This window comes from Monodelphis domestica, chromosome 2 (assembly GCF_027887165.1).
Source record: "Monodelphis domestica isolate mMonDom1 chromosome 2, mMonDom1.pri, whole genome shotgun sequence".
Lineage (NCBI taxonomy): Eukaryota > Metazoa > Chordata > Mammalia > Didelphimorphia > Didelphidae > Monodelphis > Monodelphis domestica.
The window spans coordinates 386,818,596-386,837,500 of NC_077228.1; the positions used below are offsets into that span (position 1 = coordinate 386,818,596).

The window sequence follows — 18,905 nt, forward strand, 5'->3', positions numbered from 1 at the left end:
CCCGACCCCAGTAAGAACAAAGTCCAAAATTGCAAATTCTTTCTCCAAAGAAGCAAGGGCCTTTAATATCCAGCTTTCTAGGGGTAGCAAATGGTAATCTGGGAGGACTGTTTTCCAACCCTGAGAGAACCCTCAAGTGCCCATTCTGTGGGATCTTGATCCATCTGCTATACAAACTCTTACATTACATTACAGTTTTTCAGAATCCTAATGTATATGTAGAACAGTGAGTAGATATATTACAATCTAATAATAAATACTTGAGTGCGGGAGATATTTGAAGAACGGCTCAGTTTTTCTGTTGTTCAAAGAAAGCATTATAACAATGATGGAATGCTGAATGCAGTGAACAGCTAGCTATATAGTTTGGTTAGATGACATAGTGAATAAAAGATATTAATATGTAAAATAACTCCAAAAAAGTAGATTGAAGCTGACTGTGGAACATTTTTCCACCTTTAAACCCATACCTTTTGTCTTAGAATTTATACGAGTATCAATTCCAAAACCACAGAGCAGTAAGGGCTAGGCAGTTGGGATTAAGAGACTTGCTTAGGGTCCCAAAGCTAAAAAGTGTCTGAGACCATATTTGAACCTAAGTCCTGCAATCTCCAAGCCTGGCTCTCTATCCACTGAACCACCAAGCTGCCCCTGTGGAACATTTTAAATAACAGGTTGCAAGTCTGAACTTTTAACATCCTATCAATAGAGAGCCAAAGAAGATTTTTCAGCAAGTGAACTAAATAGTCAGACCTGTGCCTTAGGAATGGTAATTTTTCAATTCTATTAAAAATAGATTGGTGTAACCCTGGGCAAGTTACTTGTCCCCAATTGCCAAGCCCTTACTGCTCTTCTGCCTTGGAATGGATACTTCATATGGATTCTAAGAGAGAGGGTAAAAGTTTAAAAAAAAACAAACAAACAAAAGCAGAATGGTGAAGGGATAAAGTCAAAGCAAAGGCAACCAAAAATGCAACAATTGAAATAGTTGGTAAAGAGGTAATACAGATCTAAATCGGATAGTGGCTGTGAATAGAGAGGTGCCGCAAGATTTAAAAGCAGTTCTAGAAGCAGAATCCAGAAGATTTAAAAACTGGAGCCTGAGGAAACAAAGGAGGCTTGGAAAGGTAGGGTGTTAGAAAGAAGAAAGGGAAAGAAACGCTGGATCTGAAGTCAACCAACCTAGGTTCAAATCTAAACTCAGTCATTTATGTAATTTGGGGTAAATTATTTGGGCTTCAGATGGACCTCACCTGTGAAATGAAGGGAATGGACCAAATAATCTGAGATTTCTTCCACTTCATGATCCCATGAAATATTCTACTAAGCACCAAAACTCTGAAAAACTATTTCTATAATGTATTATATATTGTCTTCCTTCTTTGTACAGAAACCAACACATGCAATTTAGCATTTAACTAATGCCTCAAGGAAATTACAAAGATTGTTATTGAAATGTTCTTTAAAATTTCAATACTTTTAACAACTTCATCTATCAAAAGCTAAGAATAATGACTCAAAGTAGGTGAGTAGGACTGTAGCTAAAAAGAAAAATGAACATTTAATAAAGGTTCTGTTGTGATAACCCACAGCGTCCACTGGAGGGAAGCAAACACCAGATTTCCAGCTTACCTGTGAGGCTGGCTCACTCCCATTTCTTAAATCTTCGAGCTGTTGCTGTTGCCAGGGAGCTAAAGTGAAGGCATCGTCAATAGGCCTACAGTCTGGAGGATTTGCATGTAATTGATCTGTTAGCCACATCTGAGTCCTAATAGAGGGCTGAATAGGAATTCCTCCCATAGCCTGCTGGCCCAGCATTAGATATTTTTGTTCATAAGGCTCTGAAGTAGACACAGAGGACTTGCTTTCAGGTAAGGCACTGTATGTCTTGTCTAAGGCATGTCTCCTATGAGCAGGAGAGATTCCCAAGTCCTCTTTGTTACAGCTCTCAAATTTGTATTTACAGTCCAGAGTTGAAGATCGCATTTTATTCATTTCCTTGTCCTCTGGTTGAAGCATCTCCATGCTATCATGTAAGCAGCTGGGACCATTTCCCCTTAGCTGTGCTAAAGCTCTCTCTCTCTCTAATTTATCTAAACCCATCCTGGATTCCTCAGATCGAACAGTGCCATTCTGACCACAGTTATCTGGGCCACTGAGTTTAGACAAAGATGACCATTTTCGTATAGGTCTTATGTCCTTCATGTCAAGTGAAGACTCCAGGTCTCCTCGATTTCGAGTTCCCATTGTTCGTATGAAACTTGTACTCCATTTTGGCCCATCCGACGTCAGTGCTTCCCTGTGTTTGGAAATTGAAGAACTGGAATGAGACGGCATCACATGTGCAGTGGGAATAGTTATTAGTGAGCGGCTGGACTTGAATGATGTTATACCACTTGAAGTAGAATGATCTGAAAAAAGAAATTTATGATGAATTCAAGTATAAAAGGTCCAATTAAATCTCACTGAAAATAAATTAAATAAATATTGCTGAGAGCAAGAAGTAAAAATGGGCTGTTTTTCTTTTGTCTCCTATGAATAGGAAACACTTTCCTCAAGTGAAAGATTGGATTTTTAAAAATTCTTTCTATAAAATTGAACAAAGTTAAAATTAATATCAACTGTTATTTGACAAACTGTATTTATAAAACCACATGTGTGACTCTGGACAGTCTGTAGGCTGTATCAACAAAGGTCAAGTTCTAGAATAGCCTGCCAAATAGAACACAAATGGAACCAGTAGCAGATTTTCTAACATCCAGGGACTAGCCTCAATAAACTCAAAGAAGCTGATCCTTGAAAGGTTGGCAATCAGGTAATAGTTCGTTTTTTTTTCCCATAATTATTTAGGATGATCATTTGCTAAGGCACAGAAGGGTACTAATATACCTCAGTGGGAATAATTACCATAATAATATCTTAGATTCCTGAAGAATACTGTTCCACAGATATAAAACTGACAATCTAATACTCAAAAAGTATCAACCAACGTTGATGGTAAAGACATGCAAAATAAATGAAAATCAACATTTTTGCCTTAGCTACTTTCCAAGTTCTTGTCCTCCTATTAGATATGTAGGAATTTAAGTACCTTTAATTATAAATATTTAGAATAGGGAGCATGAGGAAATCCTGCTAATTTTTTGTTTTCTGTACAAGTGGCACACAGATACTATTCCCTAGACACTATTACTGTCTCACTCCATCATTCCGTAACAGAGACACACAATATTATTCTGACCCTTGTACTCGTAGAGTACCAATGTATTCTCACTCCCTTATTTTTCTTGGAAACTCATTAAAAGTAGTTAGATATGCTTCTTTTTTTCAGCATTTTATCCTGCCAATCACTACAGTATTTCTCTTACAAAAAAATATATTTTAGGCCTGCAGGTGTGTTAACTAGACTACATCAATATTTGCCATGAATCAACTACAAGGTTTCCAAATTTCAAGGCTTTAAAGAATAAAGTGATATTGTATATTTACAACCAAAAACAAAAAGAGAACTTAAAAGAAAATAAGGAAATAAGTTTGTCCAAAAGATGAATCTCTCAACAAATGTCATCTCTTGAAGAATTAAACCAACCAAATATCAATCATCTGAATTTACTACTACAAAATGTATTTTTTTACAAAGTTTCTTTTTTTAAAAGAACTCACTATTTCTACCATATATTCATAAAAGCATCCCTAAGTTGGATAAATACAACTTAGCAGACATGAAAACTGATTATGAGAAGTTACATGATATTCTAAGAATCATATATAGTCCATATCTTTTTAACTTTTTACATTAGCATCCCCTACTGAAAAACAAAATTACTTCTCACAGGATAATACAGATTGAAAGAAACTTTCAAAAGGAATGGAAAGGGAAATGAAGAAAAAAAATCCTGAAACTTTTAGTCTTGAAACAGATACATTTTCAGTTTTAAAAACAGGAGTTGCTTCTTTAAAAATAAATGATTTGGGGAGGGGTAGAAGGCACCAGGCAGCTGGGTGGTTCAGTGGACTGAGAGCCAGGCCCAGAGATGGAAAGTCCTGGGTTCAAATCTGGCCTCAGACACTTCCCAGCTGACCCTGGGCAAGTCACTTGACCCCCATTGCCTAGTCATTACCATTCTTCTGCCTTAGAATCACAGAACCTAGTACTGATGCTAAGACATAAAGTAGGGATTTAAAAAATAATAATAGACAAAAGAACAAGATGGATGAAATATTGTTAAAAACTGAGGACTAGTTCAGTATACATAAAAGGAGGAAATTAGAAACATCATTACAGTCATTATTAAGTAATCTAGGTACAAGGAAATAATCTACAGAAATATCTATCAAGAGTCTTTGAGGGTTCAAACAAATGGTTAATGACAACCACTCAGAGACAAAATAAATATTGAAATGAGCATGCCGCAGGACCTATACTTTACACAAATGCAATAGATGCAAATTCAGATATTTTCAACTAGGAACTGAAAAAAAATGAAGATAGAAAAATATGTAAAATAAAACATTTTTACACACAAAATCTGCACCATTAAGTCTCACAGGAGTTGGCCCCAAAACACTCATTCTCACACTGAGAATAGTTAGTGTGTACCATTTCACTGTTTTGAACCAAACATTAGCAAAAGTCCAGACCTCTCTGAAAACCCTTCCACACCAATCAAAAACAAAGTGGTTTCAGGAGACAGACAACCAAATCTAACAATAGAACAGAGCTAGGGGATCTTCCTGCTGGATTCAACCTAAAAAGTATGCCAAAATAAAAGCCAGAATTTGAACTCTCGGGTTCAAGGGAAAGGAAGAAGGAAGGCCAACTGTGCCAGGCTTAGGGCATTGAAGACAGTCGGCTGGGAGGCAGTTGGAGGAGAAGTGCAGAGAGGGCAGTCTAGTCACAGCCAAAACACTCTATCTTTCCCTGCCCCACCCCCTCCCCAGGATTTGGCCTCAAGGCCCATCTAGCTCTGCAGATCAACTCTGCCCTGGCTTAAATTATCAATAGGACAAATAAGAAGCCTTCAGAGGGCAGGAAAACTCAAGCTCCAATACCCTTCCCCCATAGATTGGGCTGAGAATAGCTGTAAGAATCTAGCTGACTGGGATCTCAGGGCAAAAGATGAAAGAATACCTTGCTAACAGGGTGGGAAGCCTAGCTCCCTCCAGGCTCCACACCTTCACCTTCAGTTTCTGCTGCCAACTGGGGAAGATCTGACCTCAGGGCTCACTAATACCATCAACCTAACCTAGTCAATCAAAAGAGCAAAGAAGTCCCTTCAGGACAGAATAGCCCAAACCCACAGACCCAGCAAATAATCAGCGGAGCAAGATTACAGCCAATTATGGGGGAGGGGGAAAGGAAAAAATATGAGTAAACAACAGAAAAAGAAAAAAGAAATTATAATCAACAGCTTCTATCCAGGTAATGAACAAAGAGCAAATGGAACAGAGGAAGATCAAGGAACACCAAGCAAAAAACACAGAAACTCTAGCAAACTTAGCAAACTGGACAGCTTTGGAAGAATTCAAAAAACAATTAAGAGAAGCTGAAGACTGGGAAAAGAACTTAAAAAGCAAAATAAGTCATCTGGAAACAGAGGCATGTGAACTAAAACAAGAAAATAGTGTCTTGAAATCTAGAATTAACCTGCTTGAAAAAGGCAAAGAAGGTAAAAGTTGACAGACCAGAAAGAAAATGACCAAAAAGTCAGGGATGAAACTCAATCTTTAAAAATTAGAATACAGCAACTAGAAGCAAATGACTTCACAAGGCAGCAAGAATCTATAAAACAAAATCAAAAGAATGAAAAATTGAGGAAAATATGAAAAACCTCATTGACAAACCACAGACCTTGAAAACAGATCCAGGAGATGCAATGTGAGAATTATTAGACTAAAGGAAGATCATGACAAAATTTTTAAAAAAAAATTTTTTCTCAACATCTTTCTACAGGAAATTACCCAAGAAAACTGTCCCAACATTCTTGAACAAGAGGGAAAAGCAGAGATTGAAAGAATCCACAGATAACCTCCTGCATTTAATTCCCAACTGACAATGCCCAGGAATGTTATACCCAAATTCAAGAAGTCATTCAGATAGTGAGAATAACATAGGATCTGGCTGCATCTACACTGAAGGCCCGGAAGGCATGGAATATGATATTCTGGAAAGCAAAGGAACTGGGTCTACAAACAAGAATCAACTACCCCGCAAAACTGACTATGTTCTTGCATGGGAAAGTATAGTCATTTAATAAAATAGAAAACTTCCAAACATTCATAAAGAAGAGACCAGACTTAAAACAGAAAATTTGATGCCCAAACACAGAACTCAAGAGAATCACCAAAAGGTAATTAAGAAAAGGGGGAAAGGGGGGAGACTCTCCTACATTAGTCTTTCTTGCTTGTAACAAGTCATGTCCATGGTCAGAACAGTGCTTCTCTTTTTTTTCATTAATACTAGTTATTAATAATGGCCCCAAAGTAATAGTGATGCTATTAGTTTTGGTAATCCCAAGAAAACTTGTAAAGTGTGTGATTATGGCCATATGAAAAATTCTAAATAAGGTGGCTATTAAGCAAGATTTTTGAACTCACACAAAGGATCTTGGAACATATCAACTGTATAAAACGAGGTCCTACTTTATGAACTACCTACAAGGCAGGGGAGACAGGAAGGTTAAGAATATATGTTTATTCTTAAATTGAAGTCTAACTAATTATTCAGAAGACTGTTTTTGTCTAGTTATTTGTACACAGAAAAAAAGGTACATAACCTATTAAACTATTTCAGATTCAATTTATCTCTTGAATAACAGAATCTCAGAGTTGAAAGTGATCTTGGGATTCTCTAGTTCAATCCACATAACATAAAATCTTCTGACAACATATCCTATAAGAGTTTATCCAGCTCTAGCAAAGAGCAATCTACTATCTAAAGCCAACCACATCATTTCTAGATAGCTCAGATTATATGAGCATTTATACTTTCTTAAACCAAGTGCCAATTTATCTTTATTCAACTTCTACCCCATTACTCCTTGTTCTGCCCTCTGAGACCAAGCAGAACAAGGCTAATTTCTCCTGTATTTGAAAGCCTTTCAAATATGTGAAGGCATTTAGATTCAATATTCCCAGTATCTAAATAGATCCTCATAAAATGACTTCCAACATCCTTTCACTATCTTGGTTGCCCCCTCCTTGAATGTTATCTAGCTTCCAAAAATCCTTCCCAAAATGTGATAGCCAAGAACTTAACATAATAACACAATGGAGCCTGAGAATTATATTATTTATCAGTTGATTGGCAAATTTCCTTATTTTACTTCAACAGAAATATTTTTTTCTTTCCAAACTTTCTTTCTGAAGAGTTTCCCAGGACTCTTTGGTTGACTTCTATAGACATTTAGGCCACAGCATTGTATCTATCCTTTATCTAAACCTTTTCATATCTGTTCTTCTAAAAATCCAGGATATATTTCAGCCTATTCCTGAGTTTCCTCTCCTATCTTACAAATATTTAAGATGAACAGTAGTCAGTTCCTCCTAATATTCCCAGATCTACAAAATAAGATTCAGGATAAGTTGCACTTTATTGATCCCTCTCCCTACCTTTTAAAGAATAAAAGTATTATTAAAGCAAGCTAATAAGTTGTTCTGCTTTCGGAACAAAGTGCCAGTACATGTCTAGTTAAAGGATTTGTTGCTGTATGAAATACTTCTGTGCCAGGCTTGTGATGTTACTCAACTTTCTATCCAGTTGGCATATAGTACATTCCTATGATGGTATCACTTTCTAGCTCCACAATTCCCTTACGGGGGCACACAATGCTATTCTCACCCCTGTAACTTTTTTACCCTGTTTCTCCTAAACAAAGTGTATTCTTCCTGTCATATTATATTCTAACCAAAGATCACAATCATAATTTTAATGAAGCTAAATGCAAATTGAGTTAAGATTTCTAATTCATTTTGTATGTTACCTACCCTTTGATCTTCTTTCAGATCATAATACATCATTATTTTTCAAAGGATAATCTTTAAACAAGTCTAAATTGTGAATAACATTTATATAGTAGTTAAAGTTTGCAAAGGATTTTAGATACATTATTTAATTTCAGTTTTACAACAACCCTAAAAAGTATCATTTGCTACATTTATAAGTGGGAAAACACACTCAGAGATGTAAAAGGTCTTCTCTATCATCGAGTATCAGAGCTGGTGATGGAACCACTTTCCTGACTCCAATGAAGCAAGACCTAAGAATGATAATTTATTAAGTTATAATTTTTCTAACATTCAAGAACTATACAATTGGGTGTCTCAAGCCTTGGGAATCACATCTGATGTAGATCACAGAAATGGGAAGATCCAAGAGTCAAGCTATCTAATCTGAAAAAGTAACCATTTAAAAACTCAGTTGTGACTATACAGTCTCCTGCCCTAAAATCATCTATTCCTCCTTCAGCAAGAACCTAACTACAGAGGCATATTACAATTCACTCATGGGGGAAAGGAGAATAGAAGAATTCTTAGAAAAATAAACTGATGCAAGCATTGCAATAGACTACCTTGAAGTTCTTCCTAGGGTGATTGTAGAAACAGTACCTGGTACACCAATAGGTGATTAATAAATACTGGTTAAATTGAGTATGTGATTTTTATAAGAAGTAATAATAAAAAGGAGAAATTGTGGAAACTAGTAGCTTAAAGGAGGAAAAAGATAAAGGAAAGTTTGCTTTTACTTTAAAAGAAAAAGGGACACTTACCTGCAGCAATCGTAACTTAGTGACAAGAGTGCTGGACTTGGAGTCAGGAAGACCTGGGTTCAAATCCCACCTCTGACACTTATTAGCTCCATGACCAGGGGCAAGTCATTTAACCACTCTGAGCCTCAGTTTCTCCATCTGTAAAATGGAGATAATAATACCTATAGTACCTACCTCACAGGGTTTTGTGAGGCTCAACTGAGATATTAAGTGCTTTTTTTTTTTGGCAAACTTTAAATAACTATATAAATGTTGTTAAGATTATTATCACCATATATGTATTTAGAGGAGAAGGGATCAGTATAGGGAAACAGATTGTAAACTACAAGAGAAAGAGTATAACTGAGAGGAAGGAACTGAAAAAGGTGGATGGAAGAGGAAACTAGAGCAGAGGTAGAAATTGAGTTCTCACTCTGAAAAAAATCAAAAGCTATAAAGTGGTTGGATGGGAAGTTATATGGTTCATATGATCATAGTCCTGAAGAGGGCCTCACAGATCATTCACACCCCCCCCACCCCATTTTACAGAAGAGGAAATTGAGCCCAGAAAAAAAGTATATGGCTTGCCCAAAGTTACCTGATATCACAGCCTGAGATTGAAATCCAAGTCCTCTGACTCCAAAAGCAGCCCACTTTCCCCCCCAGAGTCCCAAAAGGCAAGGAATAAATTCCTATATATGGCTTTCAGGAGTCTCCCTGATTTCCAGACTCGCACTTTGTACATACTCTACAATCTACAGTAGGAATGCCACTTAAGGCATGTTCATTTGGTTTAGTTTATGAAGTAGGTTAGCATCCAGATGCTAGATTTCTCCTGCCTGCTTTTCTCCCTGTAATGAACAGTTAGTTATCTATTAAGTACAAAGTAATATAAATTAGATTAAGTTCAATGAGAATTCCATAAATGTATAGCCTGGCTAGTTTGCCAAATAGCTAGTTCATCTCATCTCACTAAAAAAGTAGAGATTTAGATTGATTTAGATTAGAACTAGACTGAAAACTCATGTCTCATATATATTTTTATAAATTAATATTTATATGTAAATGTTATAGTATACATAAATATATTTAGAAAAAAAAGAGATGGAGACAGCGACAGAAGTAGAGAATACATACATATATTATTAGTATAACTGCAACTGACCTCCAAGTCTCTATTTCATAAAAAGGTACCTGAGGTCAACAAAAGCAAATAAGTAGCAAATAAGTTAATATAAATAGAAAAGATAAGTTTTTAAGTAGGAAATTCAATTAAGCTGAACTATAAAAATCTTCTTTCCTATGAGCAAAGTAGCAACTTAGATATAGCAAACTGTTTAACTTCTTAATTAGTATTCTAATAAAGCAACAAATAGAATTTGCAAAGCAGTTAACCTCACAAAATAATTATCAGGTTATTGATACAAACTAAAGTATTAGAGGTGAGATCATAATCCATATCTCTTGTAGAACACAAGACCATTATTCTTTCCTTTACACCATATTATCACTAAAATTTAAAGAGAAATTCTTGTTAAAGATTAAAGGAAACTTTTAAACAGATGAGTATCAGAAATGAAGCAAAAACACTGATATAATGGGGTACTCAGAAAAATCAACAGCCCTTTCTTCTGTACAGAAAGTTCCACAAAACTAACAGTTTCTTCAACCAACTAAGGAGGGAAATGCCTACCATGTGCCAAGGTAGATTTCATAGTGGTTAGTGTCAGGCCTGGAGTTAGTTAAGACTCATCTTCCTGAATTCAAATCTGGCCTCAGTCACTTACCAGATGGGTGATGCTGGGCAAGTCATTTAACCCTGCTTGCCTTGATTTCCTCATATGTAAAATTATTTGGAAAAGGAAATGGCAAACCACACTCCAATATTTTTGCAAAGAAAACCCGTAATGGTGTTACAAAGAGTTGGACACAACTAAACAATAACATAATGTGCCACTGTGGTAATAAGCTCTTTATAACAGATGATCCTACAACTCCAATCATTTCTTTAAAACACATGAGCCACCCTGATACAGGGAGTGAAGAAAGGTCCAAGAGTCCAAATGAAGACATGGTATGACCGTATACCAGACCCTAAAAAAACAGCCTCTCATAAGACCTTCAGACGCTTTTTACTTGTCCTGCCCTGAAGACAATTCCCAAGACTCCTGACAGAACATCAGATAGATTATATGGGGGGGGGGGGGGGGGGGGGGGAAGAGTCTGCCCTTCCCTGTCCCCTGCCTTTGCAGTTGGGATTCACAACTGGGAGGGTTAAAAATTAAGGTTGAATATTTATGAAAAATATGGTCACCGAAATTAATCAAGTCAGAATGATTTTTTATGGTAGTTTATTTACAAAAGGAGAGAGAGTGAAAGAAGATAGAGTAAGGAATCTAATTTAAACACACTAAGTATTTTTGCACCAGCCCCTGGCTCAACTCAGGTAGGGCTAATTAGTCCTCAGCCGGTGAGCCCTCAGCCTTCAGCCTTCGGCCAAGCCACGAAGCCTCTTCCAAGATGGGGGCCTCTCTGAAGGCTAGTCCCTCCAGAAAGCCAGGAAAGGAGTCAGTCTTTTCACTCACCCACATGGTAGTCCTAAAGGAAGATCCAAGAGGTACCTCACCAAAGTCAGTCTCGGTCCACAAAGCAAATCCTTCACCAGCCTCCAACTCGAACTTCAAAGAACTCCCTCTCACAAGAAGTTACAACTGCTTTTAAAGGCGCTTCTTTGTGTTACTTCCTGTGCTTTCCTCCACTTTACATGGACTAACTGCAACCAACTTTTAGCACACATGGGTTATCAAGTGGGGTGTATACACTTCTGGTGCTTAAATCTAAAAGTGGGCAGGGGAGAGTTAATCCTATCTTCACAATTCCCCCTGTGATCCTTTGAGACACTAGTCTCCCCAATGGATCAATTGATATAATCATCTTGTACCCCTAAAAATATTCTGACTACAGGTGCATCTAATATTGCACCTTTCTAAGAGAAAACTACAATAGTTAGAGATAAGAGAGAGAGAGAGAGAGAGAGAGAGAGAGAGAGAGAGAGAGAGAGAGAGAGAGAGAGAGAGAGAGAGAGAGCATGCAAAACCAATGTTTTCTGGGCACATTGACAAGAAGTCAATTGGGGGCAGTCCCCTTTAGCATAAGGGTTTACATTCATAATATCTGTTCAATCCCCCTCAGTTCAATCAATTGCACCCTAAAGTTTATTCTGTATCTTCTGATGCAATGGAGGTTCCTGCAGGCATCTTTCTCCAAATAGTTCATTTTCTGGATTCAAAGAGTTAGCAAGCTTCTTTCCCAGAAATTTTTCTCAAAAAAAATTTTAAATCATGGATTTTATGAAAATATATACAATCTCAACATGAAAGATGAATGAGCCTTACTATACATACAGCCTTCCCTTGTTCATGGGACTCTCTGTATAAGATACAGTCTTCCCTTAAATGCTGCAAATATAAATGACTATTGATTTCAGGGTGTCTGTTTTAATTAAGTTATTTTGTGAAAGCCCTTTACTCCTAACAATGGCATCTAACAAATAGAAACAATGTTCTTTTATCACTTGGCCCAAAAAAGCTAGCATACAAAGGAATATAATGATGAATTTTTCTTTCTAGAACTATAGACCAAATTTCCATCAACTCACACCAAATGAAAATTAAAAACACTAAAATTATCAATGTAATATGTTTAGTGGTTAGATGACTTCTCAAGTATGCTTAGAATATATTCTTATTAAGGTACTATTTGTAGTAGATGGTCTCTGACATCCCTTACTATTCTGAGATCCTGAGTAATTAGAAGTAAAGATGAAGGGTTAATTTAAAAAAATATTGGGGATAGATTTAAATACCAGGTCAAATGGAAAAATATTAATTGCTCATGAGTAAATTGAGCTAATATAATAAAAATAGTAATCCTAACTAAATTAATTTATTTATTCAGTACTATACGAATCCAATCAAACTACCAAAAAACTATTTTATAGAACTAGAAAAAAATAGCAAAATTCATCTGACAAAACAAAAGGTGAAGAGTATCAAGTGAATTAATGAAAAAAAAAATGTGAAGGACAGTGGCCTAGCACTACCAGATTTGATATTAAGCAGTAATCATCAAAACAATCTGGTACTGGCTAAGAAATAGAAGGGTGGATCAAAGGAATAGATCAGGGTAAATGACCTATGCAATCTAGTGCTTGATTAACCCAAAGATCCCAGCTTCTGGGTTAAAACTCACTTTTTGATGAAAACCAGTGGGAAAATTATAAAATAGTACGGTAAAAATTAGGTATAGAACAATATCTTACACCCTATTAAGGAGGCCAAAATGGGTATATGATTTTAACATAAAGGATGATAGTATAAGTAAATTAGGGGAACATAGAATAGTTTATCTGAGATAGAAAAAATGTATGGCCAAACAAGAGGTAGACAACATTACAAGATGTAAAATGAGTAATTTTTGTTATATTAAATTAAAAAGGTTTTCTTCAAACAAAACCAATGCAATCAAGATTAGAAGGGAAACAAGCTGGCAGAGGGGGGGATTTTATAACAAATTTCTCAAATAAAGGTATCATTTCTCAAATATATAATGAACTAAGTCAAAGTTATAAGAATTCAAGTCATTTCCAAACTGACAAATGGTGAACAGATATGTATGAATAAGCACTTTTCAGATGAAGAAATCAAAACTATCAATTATCATATGAAATGTTCTAAATCCCTCTTGATTAGAGAAATGCAAACTAAAACAACTCTGAGGTACCACCTCACATCTATCAGATTGGCCAGTATGACAATGGAAAATGATAAATGTTGAAGGGGATGTGGCAAAATTGGGACACTAAGGCATTGTTGGTGAAGCTGTAAATTGATCTAATCATTCTGGAAGGAATTTGGAATTATGCCTAAGGAGTGATAAAACAAAATATACCCTTTAAATCAGTAATACCACCAATACCATAACCTGAACATAGTGCAATCTTTTTCCCCCTCAATATGTACTTCTGAAAGTCACATTAGCACTTTATTCAAACACTTCCAGTTTTGAAATCGTAAGTTTTTGTATTGTGTGCCTCAGCATACATAAAAAGTATGGCTGTCTCTTGGGGCAGATGGGAAACACTGATCAAACGCCTGTTTATTTTGATATTCTGACAAATGTCACCATTAATACTAAATATGACAAATAAGTAATGATTAAAACTAATGAAAATGAGAAAACTAGAATGACTGTGATACATGCAATCACAGCTAACAGGCAAAACCTGTCTCCTTACATAATTTTAAGGCATAAAACATTACCTAAGGAAAAGTTACCATCAGGAGTGTGCAGGAAAAGGGATAGATGGATGAAGAACTTGTGTCAGATTAGTTGAATGTGGTCTGGGATAGGTGTCCGGGTGCATTACTTACTGAGTCAGAGAGGAATACACAACTGAAAATGTGAATAAGAGAATTGCTGAAATGCTCATGGACCTACATAGTTGTTATTTTAGGAGGAATGACATTGCAACTACAAGTGTTAGATGTAGTAATTAATAAGCCATTCAAAGATCATTTGAGGAAAGAATATAATAAATGGATGCTGGCCAGAAACCATAAATTTACTCCATAAGGAAAAATAAAGAAACCATCAGTCACTGTATAAGGAAACTGGATCAAAACCCCTTGTGACAAAATCTCCACCAAGTCCACTGTGCTTGGATTTTTTAAATGTTGTGTATCAATCAATATGGATGGTAGTGAAGATGATGTTTTGTGAGAAGAAGAGGGTGATGGTGATGACTCGAATGATGTTTCAACTTTCAAGGAGATAGAAGAGGAAGGAGAACATGATTAAATGTGGGTAGGTAGTTTCTTAAAAATATCTATAAAAGTAATACATATTTAATAAAAGTGTTGGCATTAAAACTTCCTTTAGGGGGCAGCTGGGTAGCTCAGTGGATTGAGAGCCAGGCCTAGAGATTGGAGGTCCTAGGTTCAAATCTGGCCTCAGACACTTCCCAGCTGTGTGCCCCTGGGCAAGTCACTTGACCCCCATTGCCTAGCCCTTACCACTCTTCTGCCTTGGAGCCAATACACAGTATTGGCTCCAAAACGGAAGGTAAGGGTTTAAAAAAAAAAACCTTCCTTTAACTTGTTTTCAGGATCTTGAAAAAATCTTCAAATATAAAGTGCCTGCTAAATACTTGGGATCAATAGCACTATATTTAGGGTCTGGGATACAAAGAGATTTTCTAAAGGGGGATAAGGATCTACTTGTAAAAATATTTATAGCTGCTCTTTTTGTGACAGCAAAGAATTAGAAATGAAAGGGACATCCTTCAGTTGGGGAATGGCTGAATAAATTGTAGTATATGATGGTGACTGAATACTATTGTGCTGTGATAAACAGGATGATTTCAGAAAGAGCTGGAAAGATCTAAATGCAAAGTAAAATAAGCAGAACCAGGAGATTATACACAGTAATAGCAATATTATGGAATGATCAAATGTGATAAGACTGTTGCTAACAGCAATACAATGATCCAGAACAACTCTGAGAGACCTATGAGAAAGAATACAGCTGAGAAGTATCTGAAACCACATTTGAATCCAAGACCTCCTGTTTCTCTAACTCTAGCTATTAACTAGCCACCTACCTGTCCCCACTTTTGGTAGTTTTTTGAAGAATAAACTATAAAAGGAACAAAATAGATGTAGGTGGGAAATAGTTAATTGAGAGACTATTATAATAATGTATGCAAAAGCTAATACAGATCTGAACCCTTATGGTGGCAATACAAGGGGAGAGGTGCAACAGATGTAGCAAGAGTAGCATTTAACGACTTATTGTAAGAGGGAGAGTAAAAGGAAAAATTGATGACTTTTTTCTATTAAAAGTACTTATACAATGAGTTCCTGCAAACTCCAGGTATAACTTTAGTTTTTAAAACCACTATTTTTACTGATGTGTTTGACTTCTACTTTAAATTCTGGTTATAGCTATAGTCTGGAAAGGCAGATGAGCATTTTAAATATCAAGGCTAAGTAAATTAATTTTATTCTAGAAACTACAGAATCTACTGAAGTTTCTTAAGCAAAGGAGAGACATGTTTTAGGAAAGAGGGCAAACTGAAGAGAACAGATATTTGATGAAGGAAAAGAACCTGACAGGAGAATGCAAAAGTACAAATAAAAAGGGCTGAGGGCCTGAATTAGGATGGTGGTTGAGTAGATAAAAAGATGGGGACAGATGCAAGAGATATTACTGAAATAGAATGAACAAGTCTTAACAAATAATACAGGTAATTAAGAATGAAGAATACAGGAAAATATAAGATTACAATCCTAGATGATGAGAAAGATGGTGACGATGTAGAGAAAGGAGGGTGAATTTCAGGAGTGGAGACATGGAATAATGAACTCTAGCTTTATTTTCAGATAAGTGAAATTTGAAATGGTCAGATGAAAAGGCTTGGAATGGAGCTCAAGGTAGTTATGAGAGCCAGATGTGTATGTAAAAGTAAAGTTCAGGAAGAGATAGAAAAACTCAGGACAAGCATGGGGGCAGAGAACATATCATTAAAAACCCTTGGGGAGGAAGAGAAGGAGTCAGCGTCAAGAAACCAAGGGAGAGAGGAAGAGATAAGAGTATCACAGGAAGGGAAATGACTTAAAAAGTTAGTTCTATGCTATAGGCAGCTAGGTGGCTCAGTGGCTTGAAAGCCAGGCTTAGGGATAGTCCTGAGATCAAATCTGCCCTCAAGAGATTTCCTAGTTATCTGATCCTGAGAAAGTCACTTAACCCCCATTGCCTAGCCCTGACTGCCTTCTGCCTTGGAACCCCTACACAGTATCAATTCTAAGATGGAAGGTTTTTTAAAAGAAAGGAAGTTTCATGTTTAACTTATCATATTCTTAAAAAGAAAATTGTTATTAAGAGTCAGTTTTTTGTACAATCCTGTATATATATATATATATATATATATATATATATGTTCATTTAATTTGATGATATTTAATTGAGAATAAAAAGAAAAACTATGGAAGAGAAAATAATCTGGAAAAGGGAATAGGCAATGGTGTCAATAGATACAAAAAAAGATCAAGGGTGTTCTCCTGGCATAGCTTTTACCTCTCAATGCCAATAAGAAGGAAAAAGGCTTTAAGAAAAGAAATTAATATTTTATAAAATGGGGGAAAGAAGAGACAGAAAGACTACACTATTTCTGAAAAGAGTAGATATCAAAACCTTTTAAGTTTAAAGTTTAAAACTTCTGCAACAGGGGACAGCTAGGTGGCTCAGTGGACTGAAAGCCAGGCCCAGAAAAGGGACGACCTGGGTTCAAATTTGGCCTCATACACTTCCTAGCTATATGACCCTAAGCTAGTCACTTAGATTCCACTGCCTGGCCCTTATCCCTTTTTCACCATAGAACCAATACATGGTACTAGTTCTAAGACAGAAGGTAAGGGTTTTAAAATTTTTAATTAAAAAAACAAAAACAAAAACCTCTACAAACATGTGATGATATACCACAATAAAGAAAATTTTGCCCAGAAAGGCTGTATTAATGGTCTTAACTGTCTTTTTATCTAGCTGTCAATAAAAACATTAATTAGAAACAATCCTAGATATAACGAGCAAAAAAATTACTTAAAAGTCATATTAAATGTGAACAATACCACTACTAGATCTGTATCCCAAAGAGATTTAAAATCTGTATTCAAGTCCAATGCCTGATAAGTGACTCTGGGAAGGTCTCTAAGACTGTTAGTTAGTAAAAAAAGTTGCCAATGTGCTTTTACCAATTGTCAGCACTATAAGCTTTGGAAGTATGAAATTTTTACTATTTATTCTCTGGATGGTAGATTAAAACAATTCTTAAGACTAGGAAGTAATTGCGGTAGAGCTTGAGATTAACTGTCATTTAAAGTACCAAAGAGGGGAGGATCTATAATATAACCAAGACAAAGTGAGTTTTAGGGACTAAGGGCTCTACCAGACATACCATTGTGAAGCCTCCAAAGTCTAAAAAGCTCTTATAAACATATTTTACAGAATCATGTAAATTTTTGGAGCGAATAGTGCCTTGAAAAACATAGGCACCATTTAAAGAAATCTAAATGTGTTTCATTTTTAAGTAACCTGCTTTATGAGAAACATAGATTTATAGGAGGTGGAAATAAGAAACCATTATAAAGTCTCCCAATAGAATGAAAGTTGAACAAGGCATTGTACTAAGTTAACTAGTATATATTAAGGATTTACCATGTGCCAACCTTTCTTTATAAATGAGGCATTACATGCTCTAAAGAAGCTTATATTCTAGTTAGGGAAGACAAAAAATAAAAGGAAACAAAAATGGGGACAGAGAATAAGGGGCGTGGAGATGACAAAAGTAGAGAAAAATGGTAGATCCTGGTGGGAAATGAAGATATGACTAGCGCAGACATACGTTAAGTGGAGGTTCTAGTAGGACCTGTCAGATCAGAGCTAGGGACCACACAGGGCTCAGAGTAATTTCATTTCAAAGTAGGAACTCCAGGACTGGATTAAGACTTCAAGGTAAAAACCTGGGATGTAATGATGCTCTAGAATGGTAAAAGACCAAAGTACACCTTGGAGAAGAATGGGGATACAAATTCAAGCAGAAAGGAAAACATTCTATTACCTCAAAAAGCTTGCAATCTAGCCAGAGGAGACAATAAAGTATCAGTAATATAATTACATAGATTATTGTAGGTCGGTCAAGAAATTTAGCCACCATCACATCATAATATTTTTATGTGAAAATGTGTCTCAGTTCCCAGATTATTAAAATATGATCGAATTCTAGAATTCTATATGCATTTTTTAAGTATTAGGGAAAACTTATACTATTCCTCTCGTCCTCAATTAAAATGTTAGTAAAATTATCTGAAGACATGAAATTTATCAACTTCTTTTCAAAAATTTCAAAAGCTAAAACGAATGAACACATTAGCGAAACCACAAAATTTATTTTTTTTTTCACAAAAAGTTCAGATTTTGAACTTTCAAATTTAGATTACTTTCACATTCTCTCAATACAGTAACAACGTATCTTTACATAATATTGCCTTATTTCTGTTCAAAAGGCTATCAATTTTCCTTTGGTACTAATATTTCTACAAC

General features: G+C 35.8%; 1 protein-coding gene across 2 annotated transcripts in view; it reads right to left on the reverse strand.

The window, feature by feature from the left end:
- The window catches only part of CEP85L (centrosomal protein 85 like), a 156,858-nt gene that overhangs the window by 92,182 nt on the left and 45,771 nt on the right, over nt 1-18,905 (reverse strand). For both annotated transcript variants that reach the window (XM_007484484.3, XM_056818682.1), the window contains exon 3: nt 1,633-2,411. In XM_007484484.3, the coding sequence (XP_007484546.1) occupies nt 1,633-2,411 (779 nt within the window). The remainder of the gene's footprint in view (nt 1-1,632; nt 2,412-18,905) is intronic.